General features: G+C 37.7%; 2 protein-coding genes across 2 annotated transcripts; both read left to right on the forward strand.

Annotated features, from left to right (window-relative positions):
- Positions 1 to 704: 704 nt before the first annotated feature.
- On the forward strand, positions 705 to 2,005 carry LOC113277759. The gene is made up of 2 exons (XM_026526755.1): positions 705 to 1,498; positions 1,637 to 2,005. The coding sequence occupies exons 1-2, from the start codon at positions 1,235 to 1,237 to the stop codon at positions 1,895 to 1,897; spliced, it is 525 nt and encodes a 174-aa protein (XP_026382540.1). The 5' UTR covers positions 705 to 1,234; the 3' UTR covers positions 1,898 to 2,005.
- Positions 2,006 to 11,145: 9,140 nt separating this feature from the next.
- LOC113277760 (early light-induced protein, chloroplastic-like) lies at positions 11,146 to 11,992 on the forward strand. The gene is made up of 2 exons (XM_026526756.1): positions 11,146 to 11,442; positions 11,542 to 11,992. Exons 1-2 carry the CDS (start codon positions 11,224 to 11,226, stop codon positions 11,887 to 11,889), a joined length of 567 nt encoding a protein of 188 aa, XP_026382541.1. The 5' UTR covers positions 11,146 to 11,223; the 3' UTR covers positions 11,890 to 11,992.
- Positions 11,993 to 14,145: the final 2,153 nt, after the last annotated feature.

Raw genomic sequence — 14,145 nt, forward strand, 5'->3', positions numbered from 1 at the left:
TATACGAGGATGATAAGGAACACGGAAAACGTTGGAGACATCAGCAGGTTTTTGAAATTCTGAAGATGCACTTTCCAAGGGAATATGATATGTCGATCTTAGATCCTAAAACTTCAAGCCAAGCTACCCAACCAAGCCAACCGATGAGCGAGATGGAAGATAATGATGAAACGTTGCATGATTCACAAAATATCGGTGGTGAATCCTTGGATTACACCCGAAGAAATGCTTTTTATCGTGAACAAGGTCCCCCAAGGGGCCTTGGGAGAGTACAAGCAAAACAAAATAGACTAGAAGAAAGAAGGACAACTGAAGGAGTGAACCAGGCGTTAGAATATTTTAAACAAAGGAACGACGAAGATTACAATGGGAGAAACAAGAAGCTCAATAAAGGATGGATTTTCTTCGAACAGACGATGGTGGTCCATCTATTAGAAAATTATCAGCCAACAATGAATTGTTATCAATGAACCACGAGCGTGAAACTGACATGAGATAATTTCAATTGATTTGAATACCCTGTACGACGAAATTGAAAGGGACTTTATCGTGGGAATGAAAAACGTGAATATGATTCGTCGTGGGTCAAACCACCGCTATACCTAATGTCGAACAGTTAGTTGCATTTACCTATTCTTATGAGTTTAAGTATTTAATTACCTGGTGGCATTATGTAAGCAAGTGGTGGGATTAGAACAGGACAGAGAGACTCCGGCGATTTTGTGACGATTTCTTCCCGGTGATTGAAAACCAGGATTTGATCTTCCTCTTTCACCGTTATTTCACTCATACAATCTTACTCTCTCCCTCCTTGATACTATTTTCTATTCATGCAATCATTCAACCATAGTTTTTCAAGGGTTTTTGTTTCAGTTTTATACGATTACAAGATCCTTATTTTTAAAAAACTATGCCCGGACCGAGAAGAAGTTCATCATCTTCTTCTCGAACCCTAACCCCTGATGATTCCGATATAGAAGCCTTGTCCCAATCCCCTCCACCATATCATACTTCAACCATCCTATCGTCTCAGAGGGATAAACTCAATTGTCCCTTTACACATTATGACGGATGCCAGAATGGAACTGGTGGTAGAGGATACGCTAAAGGTGCACTATACAAGCATACATCATCATATCGACACTTCCGTACTGACGCAGACATGGAGAATTACAAGGAGAGGATTAGAAATAATATCGACTGTTACAATGCTTGAGAAGGAGTTCGTACAGACATGTGTATGTGGTTGTGCATTAAATGCCTATGCATTAATGCATGGAAAAAACCTTGCACCTCCAAAATTCACCCTGCAGAGGTCTTTGCTGGCCCTCTCAATGTTTCTGGCGCATATTTTCTCATCCACGGTGTTTCGAAACCACAAGGCACCAGTGGCGCTTCTACATATGGGGTTATGCTTGGTTTGGAATCTGTTGAAGAAGCCGTAAATCTCACAGAGGAGATACTCGATTTGCTTTTCCGTAGGAAAATTACAACAATGGTAAGTATCCCCCCTCCGTGTCGTTTACAATTCCCCAGAACCCTTAAATCTGCATTGGATGATGTTATTGCACAACCATCAAAACTGGATGTATGGCTTGGGCTTCTTCTTTTACCGGTCTGCACTTTAAATATGTAGGTCCCAAAGTGTTCCGCGGAGGAACGTTCAGGTATTCGTAAGAAGCTGCAAATTGCAGCCATCAATCAGGCTCTGGTAAAATGGAATGAGCCACAGGGGTGTTACCATTTGATACAGAAGTTGCTTGATATTTCTAAGCCTAAACCAAGAGCCACTGCATCCGTCAAGAAGCAAAAGAAAGACGCTAACATAGAGGCTTACCGATGGAAGATTAGCAATGGACACTACTCTGCAGCAATACGCATCCTATCATCATATTGATTTTCACCCTCCACCCCTGCCACTCTGCATGAACTCCAACTCAAACACCCAGAGGTACAGACTCCGGTGATTCCCACATCACCTATCTCAGTTGAAGCTCTAGCAGTCGATGCCAAATCTGTCTTTGCAGCTATTAAAAGCTTCCCCAAAGGCACCTCGTGCGGTAGGGATGGATTACGTCGCAACATCTACTTGATGCCATGGGTGGCCCAGCAATCCATTGCAGATGAATCCTACACTCCATAGCTCGAGTCGTAAACTTATGGATGGATGGTAAATGCCCTGGGGTACTTGGGAAATATGTTGAAAGCGCACCGTTGACTCCACTGCTCAAACCAGGAGGAGGCATCAGGACCATTGCGGTGGGAACAATCTGGCGTAGGCTATGCTCAAAGCTAGAGCCTCTTCAGTTTTTAAAGAAATGGCAGCGTATTTGGGTTCCTATCAATTTGGGGTTGGTTCCTGTGGTAGAGAAAGTATCATTCACGCTGCCAAGAGGTTACTAGAACTGAAAGCTAATGACCCCAGCATGACAATGTTATTAATCGAATTCTCAAACGCTTTCAATTTAGTTGACAGTCAACTATCATCAGAGAAGTAAGAACTCGTTGTCCCAACATCGCAAAGTGGGTTGAATTCTGCTATTCATCTCCGGCTAAGCTTTATTACAAAGAGTCTGCGCTATCTTCAGCACAAGGTGTCCAACAAGGAGACCCCCTTGGCCCTCTTCTGTTTCTCTAGCACTCCAACCTATCGCCGAAATGATTGCTACGCAGTGCTCTATTGCCTTCCATGCCTGGTATTTGGAGATGGAACAATAGCAGGAGACACAATAGAGGTCGCTAAGATATTGCATATTTTGAAAACTGAAGGTCCACGGAGAGGCTTGCACCTAAACCTTCCAAAACGGAGATGTTCTGGACATGATCCAGAAGAGATGTTGACGGAGTTTTCCTACGCAGATCAGCACACAAAAGTTGGGGGTGAAACTGCTAGGAGGGCTGGTCAGTCTAGACTTACAATTCTGCCAAGATATGGTTCAATACAGGGTCGATCGTACGGTGCAGCTGATGTCCAAAATCCAGAAAATACATGATCCACAGGCTGAATTACTTTTGTTACGAAACTTCAGTGGTGTTTCAAGTTATACTTCACGTTAAGGACAACCTGTACCCAAGCATTACACCCGCGACTTCAAACTTCGACCAGCATCTTATGCACTACTACGGAATATAGTTGTTGGTGATGGATCAGGATTTGGAGATACACAACAATGCGTGGCCACCATGCCTATAAAACTTGGTGGCCTTGGAATCCTCACGATGACAAATGCTAGTGTATACTGTTACCTTGCCTCATGCATCCAAATGCAGCAGCTACAACACACTATCCTAGCCAGCACGAAAATACTAGATTCATGTGCCAACTACAACGTCGCCCTACTTGCATACACACAGGCCATTGGCATTTCTCCTTCCGACTTCAACATCAACGACACTGCCCCCCAGTTTATGCACAAACTGGTAGCAAAATACTTTGGTGTTATCGCTGAAAACCTGCCAACAACCTGTTCCTTTATAGAGCAAGATCTTTTCTTATAGCACAGCAACCGGCTTCCTCACGCTTTGGACTTTCTCAAAGCAATTCCTATCCCAGGGCTTGGTCAATCTATTGGTCCCAGGCAATTTCGGGCAGTACTGCAATACCGCCTTGGTATTCCTCTATTCGAAGACGACAATTTATGCTCATGTTGTGACAGACCTATGGATATCTATGGTGACCATGCTGTCCACTGTGCCAAAGACGTGGGAAGTAAATACCGACATGATGGTGTGAGAGATGTATTTTCAGACATATGTTATAAAGCTAGTCTACCAGCCAGAAAAGAAGCTTCCTTAGGCTTACGATGTACCTCAGCCAAAGATCTTAAACCGGCAGACATTCTTGTGCTCAACTGGGAAGGTGGAAAGGATGTGTGTTTTGATGTCACGGGTGTCTCTCCCTTTACAAGTGCTAGCACTCGCAATTTTACTCCCGGACATGCAATATCCATGGCAATCACTCGTAAACGGAATAAATACCTCGATAAGTTCACCACTCATGGTCATGGATTTGGCGTACTCGCTTTCTCAACCTTAGGGGAATTAGTGGAAGACACAATTGCTTTTCTGAACAGATTAAGAAACTGACTTATAAGTCACATGCGAATTATAAGATAGGTGGTCTTTTTCATAGAATTGGAATAACTATTCAAAAAGGTGTTGGTGCCCAGCTTGTTGCTAGGCTTCCCACCATCGACGTGTAAAAGACCTCTTGTTATGAAAAATTATCAAAACCTCGTTATAGTATTTAATTTCCCGTTTTGAATTAATTTCCAATGTGGCAGTTACTTAATTCGCTGTACCCCCGATGTTCTTTAAGCTTTCAATTTTAATGAAACCACTTTGAACCTAGCATTAAAAAACATACGATTTTTTATTAGCATTCCGTTACGTGTATTTATTCATTCCACATTGTAGGTCGGCACTATGTCCTTTAGGAGATCGTATAAATCATTATACTTGAAAGGCCTCTTTGAATCCACAAGAAAATCGATCCTGACTCTGGTTTTCTGTACATGTAAAAAAATAAAAATAATTCAGGTTAGTTGGGGTAGGTATTACGAATTAGAGTGCTTACACTGGGTATTTATGGAAGGATATGTTTACTCACCCGAGCTTCGTACGATAGTGTAGGATGGCTTATGTTTACATGAAGCAGACATGTAACAAAAGCATCGACTTCCGTGGTTATCAAAGAAAATATTTTTTTAACGGAGGCTTTAGTTCTGGCATTATCGTTTCCGGTAAGATCTTTAAAGTTTTGAAAAACATGGTTCCGGAAAACATTTTGATCATCTTCTCCACCCCCCTGTGGACCTTGATTTGTCATTGCAATCCGTGCTCCCACAACTCCTTAATCTTCTTCATTACTGAAGCGCATGGTTTATATATAATTAAAATTATATACTACTTTGTCTCACGAGTTATTTAAGTGTATTGGGTTATTTGGACGACCTTAAATAGGAAGTTCGAGGGTGAAAATAAATCACCGACATTCAAAAGTATGTGGTCTATGCCCTCACAGATGAACTTAATATACTGTCATGAAGTATTTGATAAGACTAATCACATTTGGACAGGCTAGTTCTCAGTAAGGGTGTGAAAAGATACAAACAAGTTATAATGGGTTCAGCGTTAACAGTTGCCGACTCTTGATGCAAATATAAGGTTGTTTGGGAACAATGATTGTCTTTAATTTCCGCATCAATGTTTTACAGTGTTACTTGGGTTCCATAAAATTGTCATCCGTGAAGGGTGTGTCAAAAGGACTGAACACACTATATACAACTTGTGGTAGGGAGATCATTAAGTTATTGTATGTTGTAGGGGCAGATTGCATTAGTATGTTCTTCCTACCTTGCATCGTCGGGTCTTTTCAGCTATGTTACCTTTTTCCTTTAATAATGTTTGCAGGTTATCCAAAACATAATGTTACTCAATAATGCAGACATGCTTTGTCACATCCCAATGTAAAGTATTGGCTATCCCCTTTGTTGTTTTTTCAACTAATCTTTCAGATTTTTTAGAGCTTTGAAGTCTGCCGAAAACAGGGGACTTATTTAATTTATAAAAATTTTTTGTCTTCCCAATTATATCTACAGGTGTAATGGTATATAAACTCAACCATCAAATAAAAATCTTTAATCCCAAACTTTGGCAGTTTCATTTTCTATTTCTACCACAATAATCACTCACGATGCCTCAATTTTCAATCGAGAAAATTAATGCCCTCGTCATAAGTTATTTCAGGGTTTAAGATCTGTCTCTTAATCCAGATAAACCTACAATGGGGGAGGCAGTTTTGGTTTCAATTTGGTGCAAAGTGTATTATTCAAAATTGGGAGTGGTAGAAATACGTATTCCCGTCAACGTATCCAACACCGCGTTTGCACGCTTAAGAGGTATTATAGTCGTTTTAGGCAGTAACTTGTTCTTTGAAATGGTGATCATGGACTGGTGATGGACATGTATGAAGCAGAACAAATGCGTCCTTTTAAACAGTTCGGGGTGAACGAATTATTTGGTACTCGCAAATAAAAGCGAATTACGTGGTTGTGTAAAAACAAATCACATTTTTTTGTTGTAGCAATATAAGCAAAGGTTTTGTGGATGTACCTCTATGTAATCCCTCATGAGACTAAACTCATCCTCTGGGGTCATCCGGGGTTTAAAGGCTTGTTACTCATGCTAAGTGCAGTAGTGATCCCAGCAAAAATGTCATATGTTTTTAAATTTATTGGATGATTTTTCTTAAAAGGTAAGGGTTGTCTGGTTAAAGTTACCGACTTTTGAATAAGGTTTGGGTTGTTTTTGAGCAGTCCAATTTAAGGGTTTATAACCCCAAAAATTACGTAAAGCAACAATAATAGTTAATGAGACTATACATTCGTGTAGAGTGACTCGAAGGGACGACACATCCCTTATTTTTAACTACACATCCCCTATTGTTCCTGAATAGTTCTGGGGGTCTCTTGAATTGCTTTAGGGTTGTTTTATAATAGTAAGGGATGTTAACGTACGGTAAAGGTTGTTTCCCAATAATAAGGGGCGTTTTACTTTACCTGACACCAAGATGTTATTTGGATCCTATAAAAGGAAGGGTTACCCAAAAGTATTTGACACACCAATACCTTTTGTACTCTTCAAAATCATCCGTAAACAGTTTAGATCTATTTTTAGTTAGGTTGTCGTTTAAAAAATAAACCTTCAAAGCTACAATGACCGAATTTGTTTCTGCTGAAGATCTGGTATTATGAAAATATGGTTGGCCCAAAAACATAGTGAAGACTATGGACGCGAGGCGTCATAACAGAAGAAATTTTCTGGCTAAGGGTTTTTTGGTATTACAAAGAGGAGTTTGGAACAGAAAGGGGAAGAACATTAAAACACATAAAGGATAGGTATACAATAATCCAATCTAAACTTTTTAGTCTTTGCTTCCAACAGAAACGCGCGTTAAATAACTACCCTAATCCCGAAGAGATGACCCAATCGATAATGTTAAATGTTTTAACCATCTGTTTATGGTGATTTTAACTTAATCAAAATGGATTTATAGTTAATATTTAAATGTTGTAGGAGTTACTGGTAAAATAGGAGTACCGACGAGAAAATGGGGTGGAATTTCCTCACAATGAAGTTTATGAATTTCCTGATGACGCTGAATTCAGGAGATTCGTACGAGGAAGAGTTTGACTCAGACGGTTTACCCTTTGATTACTGAGTAGATGGTAATTAGGTTTTACTAAAGATTTTGTGGGTATATCACTTCTAAACCCTCACGAGACCATGACTCGTCCTTTTGGGATACCAAAAGGTTTAATGGCTTGTTGCACATGCTAAGTGTAACCGTGATTCCTACAAAAATGAGTTAGGTTTTGAATTATTATTTCTAATGTACTAAGATGTTTATAATAAAACTCGTCATTAAAAAGGTGTTCATTACATCATAGAAATAAAAAATGAATACATTACATCACAACCATTACCTTTGCTCCTTATTTCCAACTAACACATACGACCACACTTAACATCATAAATTAGTTCATTAAACTAAAACAAACAATGAAACATAAAACCACACGTTACATCACCAACTTTAGCTTCATTGAACTTTAGCATAGCGACACCTATTTGGTCCATTCCACGGACTTACATAGTGAACATTTCCAGAAATGTCTGCCAAACGTGTTAATTTCTTTTGAGCAATGGAGTTTCATATAAAATTTGCAGTCAAGAGTTGAGCAAGAAGCAATTTTTTGGTTCTCAATATTTATTTTTCCTTTTTTCTTCAAGTTTTCGCAAAGTTCATCGATCTGTTCATCTTCCTTGGCTTTCATTGCATCTGACAGCAATTGCGGTTCTTCACAACAATTTTCGTACATACACCTCAAATACCGTATCTTATCCTCTCCATTGCCATATTAATGCCAGTACAATCTTTTTGGGGACACTTTGAGTAGATCCACGGGCATCCAAGAAAACTATTGTTATCCTTGTAACATAATGGACAAATCTCTCTGGCTTCCACACAAACTATTTTTTTCCCTTGTGATTAGAACTCATTGCTAAGGATTGTCTTTCTACCCAGGTTTATTTTGAAGAGATGTGAGATACTTTGTGGATATTTTTGGGTAACCTTAATGGTGTTTTTATAGTGTCAGTCAAATGCAAAAGGGACGTTTGTAAACATCAATGGCCGTTTATAAAAAGTTTATAACGTTGGTGACAATAACAGGTCATTTGTAAATAGTGAAAATACTCTTTCAAAAAAGTATAATTCATTTACTCTTACTGTGTATGTTGATTATTAGCTATAAATAGGCTCCATCAGAACCATTGAAAAGGGTGAAAGAGTCAGGGGCGTTTGTGAATAGTTTAGGTTGGTTAAAAAAGATTGGGATGTTATGGAATGTTAAGGGACGTTTGTAAATAGTATTAACCTCTCGGAGAAATTAAAAGTCGTTTACTGTTACCGGGAGTGTCGAATTTTACCTATAAATATGCTTCACTGTCCACCATTATACGCAATTATTTTAAAAAATTATATATTTAAATTGCAATATTACTTTTATCCTTTGAGTATTATTTAGTTTTAGTTTTACAAATTTTACCTACGTAGCATGGCAACCCAGTACACTTCACAGGAAGATTAAGCTCTAACACGGGCGTACTGCAACGTTTCGAATGATCCAGACGTATTAACGGACGAAAAATCAAATGAGTTTTGGATATGTGTCCCTCAATTGTTTACCGAAATAATTGGAAATAACAATCGTCGGACATGGAAATCATTAAAGTCGCGGATCTTCACCATAAAGAGGGAGGTCAACATTTTTGTTACACTCCAAATACCAATATATCGCAATGCGCCGAAAGGGTGGTCTGAATAAATGATTGTGGGTGAAAGACCGTAAATGTTTAATGATTTTATAAGAAATTTAGCCATTAAACACTAACCTTATATTTGTTTGTTTATTGCAGGATACACATGTGCGTCAGTTATACCTCCAAAGGAAGGGAAAGTCATTTATGTATCACAATTGCTACCTCAGTGTGAGGTATCACTTTTCTCATATGGACCCTCAATTGTTAGCCCGTGTTGCAGGATGATTACATCAAACAATTTGGTTTTGTGGGTGCACCTCTATGTAAACCCTCACGAGACTAAACTCGTCCACTAGGGTCGTCTGGGGGTTTAAAGGTTTGTTACATGGGCTAAGTGCAACTGCGGGTCCTGCGAAAAGGACATATTTAATAATGGAAAATTTGTTTTTTTCCTTTTTGATTTTGTCCCAATAAATTTGAGGAGTGTATCCAACTAAAGAAAAAGTCGTTGGTTCTTCTTACGTATCCCCAATCTTCAATGATTTTATTTTTATTTGTTTGATTTCCCTTCCCACGTGATTCCGACACCCGCTATATTATTAGCATCAATATTTTGAACTATCGACATTGAATTGCCACGTCCTACACTAAAGTTATGTGGGTAATGATATGGCCTAGTGCAAGTTGTTTTTTTTATAGATTAAATAATTAATACCAGTAAGTTGTATTTTTGATAGATTAAATAATTAATACCACTATAGGTTAGAAGTGTTTAATGATACGTCCTGGGGGAAGTTGTGATATTATTAATTTAAACACTAAAATTTCATTATACGAACGTGTTGTATTTTTAATATCTTCAATATAGAATAGTTTGACTATATGGATGAGGTCTGACCTTCACACTTTGGGATGCTTAGGCGAGACACAATAACGTTGGTCGTCCCCTTTCTCAAACTCTATAAATATAGTTTCACTCGTACAAACTAAAACACATCAAAGTACTCTTACTTTCTTCGTTTTATTTTATCCTTTCCAATATTTTCATCTGTTAGTTACAAAAGATGCAAAAATTTGATAGAGCTCAAGATGTATCTCTTATGAGTGTGTTTTGTTCGGTTGTGAGTGATCATGTCATGGAAAGGTATGAGGATTCGGGGATCTTGTGGGCGAGAATTCATGCGGAAGATACTGCGGCAATGATAGGGTATCCCGTAAGAACTACGAAGTCGTTGCAGCAGAGGGTTAGTAATTTGAAAACGGAGGTAAAAAAGATATGTTTCACATGTTAGGGATTACTGTAGAGACATGTTCGACGGAGGATACAACTTGGAAACTGCAGTGAGTATATTAAACAAAATTATTTTTGACCTTCTATTAAGGAGAACCCACCACTAACATTTATTTGGAATTTGACTGCAGTACCGAGAAGGTCAGCTTAAGTATGAAGAATAGGGAGGTTGTAGGAAGGTGTGGATACATGCCGAGGTTTTCCAGGTTTGGAAGATGCATTTTCCAGAGGATTTTGATCCACAGTTCTTGGAACTTGAAGATGTTAATCCTCCGCCAAATAAGGCCGAAGATTAGCACAACTGCAGCACCATCTCACGAGACTCAACTTGTCCAGTAGGGTCACCTAATGGTTGAAAGGCTTGTTACACGGGCTAAGTGTAATCGCAGGTCAAGCGATAATGACATAGATGTAGAATGTTTGTGTTTATCCTTTTTTTATGTTTTTTATTTCTTTATGTGTGGGCATGTTTTTTTGGGTTAAATAAACATTGATGGGTTGTTACCGTGAGACGTGGTTATGTTTACAGTTGCTTTAAATACCTTCTAATTATTACCTTCGGATATATAGTTAAAAATTCAAATCAAGAAACCTCTATTGACAAATGATCAAGTGGATTATGGGCCTTGTTGTTCTTTGCACAGCAACACATTCGTTCAGCAATAATCACTAGCAAAGATTATTTGTCCGTACCTCGTGACACTTCCAAGCTCCACCTCTACGTCGACGTACTTCATCCCATGATTCTACTTGAACTTTCTCGATGCATTATGACAATTTTGTCTTGTATATCCCGTGAATGAACCAAAAAAACTCGACCAACACACAACACCTTCAATATTTACTAGCACCGGTTCATATTTCACCCACGTCATTCACTTCTAGACCGTGAACGTAAAGACCTTCATGTGTCAGTAAATTAACGGTTTATACAAGTTCTAGTTCATCATGTGGACTTCAACCAATTCATGTCCAAATTTTCCTCTCTATATATACCATATTAAAACATATATACTTTTCAACATCAATCAAGCAGCTTCAGTCTATCATCCACATTATTACATCTCTTTCTCTGCTCTTCAGCACTTCCTTTAGTTTTCATAGTAATGGCTACTGCTTCAATTAATCACTCGATCTTGGCTAACCATGTCAGCCGTGTCCGAACCCAAACACCAAGAAATGCTAGTTTCAGTGTTCGTTGCATGGCTGAGGAAAAACAACCACAACAACCAATGACAACCAGTAGTGGTACCACTCCACCACCAGCAGCAGCACAGACTCCAGTTGCAACTCCTACTTTTCCACCACCTCGTGCTGCACCCAAGGTTCGTTTTACAAGTCATATCTTAATTAAATTTAGACCAGTGTGATAATTACTGGTTGTGGTTTAGCTAATCAAAATCATTTTTATTTATGTCATGCAGAAAATGAGCACAAAGTTTGGCGATTTGTTAGCATTCAGTGGTCCAGCACCGGAGAGAATTAACGGCAGACTTGCCATGATTGGGTTTGTTGCTGCTATGGGAGTAGAAGTTGCTAGAGGTACTGACGTCGCAGCACAATTGGCTGATGGAGGACTTCCATGGTTTGTAATAACCAGTGTTGTGCTATCAGTGGCCTCTCTTATACCGTTGTCTCAAGGCGTCAGTGTTGAATCAAAATCAGATGGGTTGATGTCTTCAAGTGCTGAAATGTGGAACGGTAGAGCTGCAATGTTGGGTTTGGTTGCATTAGTGCTTACTGAGGTTGCCAAAGGTGGAGCTCTAATTTAATTTTCATTTTAATTTACTAGGCCCTGTAAATGTTTTTGATCAACATATATATAAATGAAAGAAAGACAAAGATGCAAAGAGAAACAACACTTGTTCATTTTTATTAACCTGTTAAACTTCTGCAACTAGTAGAGTGTTAAAGTTGTATACCAGTATATAGGATTAGCATTAATTAGTTAATCATTTTTTATATTGATTTCAAAACTTTTTTTTGGAACTTTAAAACCCTATTTTTTAAAAGATTACTCTAATTAATAAAACATAGTTTACATACATATCCTCGTATTTATTTGATTTTGTCGGCCCCATGGGGGAAACAGAAGTCTTCCCTTCTTTCTCTGATGACAGATCTCAACAGTAATACAAAACTCCGGTAACAAAAAATATTTTTTCCAAATTTTCAATTACCTTAATCGTTTGCCACATGAAAACAAAATCTATCCAATTTTAAAACATTAGAATAACAATAGTAATTGCGAAGTCAACAATTTCCCTTTTCTTTAGATTAATGGCTTAATTTCTCAACGGAGATGAGCAAGATAATAAAAAAAAATAAAAGGAGGATTTCTTTCATTAAAAAAAAAAGAAGGATTGCAGTTAAAATCTTTTCGATCTTTCTTAGGGTTCTATGTATCAAGATAGATTTATCTATGGTTCTTGATCAAACTTGATTTAAGTGCAATAAGATTAATGTTGGCCGAGCAACATGTTATAGATTAGTTTCGGTCTATGGAATTGGATTATAAAAAAATGACTTTCACATGGAAAGTTAATTAAAGAAAAAGATTTTGAACTCGCACTGCGAGTTCAAAATGGAATTCGCAATCCCATAGCCATTCGATCACTAAAATGTGACATCATCTAATTGTGAGCTTAACCACAGTTAGATACTTGTAGTTGGTGTAACTGTCGTATTTTAATTGATTTTTCATATATTCACTTATTGTGTTTCTTTATTACTGCACTAGATACCTCTCAACATGCACATGCAGACAAGTTTTTTTGATGCTACATATATATACAGTACTTCATGAACCCATATACTAGCTAATATATTTCATTGCATCAACAAAAGAATTGCAGGAGTAAAAAAACAAAGAGACATAATACATGAATTTTTTACCTCATTTAACTCTATAGTTCTGCTGATACGACGGGTTGCTTCACCTTGAGTGTTCCTAGGAAATCCATACAGGATTTCAAGCTTTTTTAATTGGAAAAATAGGTTAATCGCGTACAAATCTCATAGTGAAGCTGTGGACGGTAACAGAGTATCGATATCATGGAATGGTAGAATCTCCAGTTTGATATTAGAATTTTGTTGAATTGAGCTGCTTAAAGATAGTACTGCTGTAGGATCAGAATCTCGCAACAATAATATCTTAGCGAAATTATCAACAACACAACACAACAGCGTCGCAAAACAATTTCAGAAATGATATAATAAACGACGTCAGCTAAAATCATGAGAAAAATGTGATGGTCCTGCGAAAATTAGAGAGTTTGCGAGATTAGGATTTGTAAGGTTGCGAGAATGTCGCAAGTCATATTCGAAAATAAAGGACAGATTAGCTGTCATCCACTATGTATTTCCCTATAAATAGTCGTTCAGTTGTAAAGTAAAAGAGAGAGATCTTTTTTGAGTAAGAAACAAGTAAATAGGAGAGAGAAAATCTAGAGCAGAGGTCATTCTTGATTCCTATATCTTTTCTTGTAAGAATATTCAAAGATTGATCAATAAAAATTAAGAGTGTAAATCTAAAAATGAGTTGAGTAATAATGAAATCATATGAGGGGTGTAGTGTAGGATTTCCTGCAACTACATAATGGCGCTAGAAACAGGGAACTAAAAGTTGAAAATTGTTGTTGAGAATGTTCAAATCAAGAAAGTGATTAAATAAATCAATGAACCAGTTAAAAGAAAGATGATTAGAATTAATGAAGATGACAAAAGATTGGAGTGTAATATGATAACAAAAACGATGATTAATGAATTCCATGAAAACATCAAAGGAAGAATACATAAACGAAATTTTGAAGGATGGAAGGTTACGGCGGTAGAAAAGACATCACCCTTGAAAGATTGAGAAAAGCAAAAAATTACATTCATGGAGGCAGAAATACCAAAAGAAAATTTGAACCACACGTCTCCATTGGTTATTACAGTGCCTATAATGCGAAAAGAGAAGGAGACAACAACAAAATCCACGGAAGAGTGGATATTGAACAGAACTTTAATCAATACGGGAAGTTCAG

This window comes from Papaver somniferum, chromosome 5 (assembly GCF_003573695.1).
Source record: "Papaver somniferum cultivar HN1 chromosome 5, ASM357369v1, whole genome shotgun sequence".
Taxonomy (NCBI): Eukaryota; Viridiplantae; Streptophyta; class Magnoliopsida; order Ranunculales; family Papaveraceae; genus Papaver; species Papaver somniferum.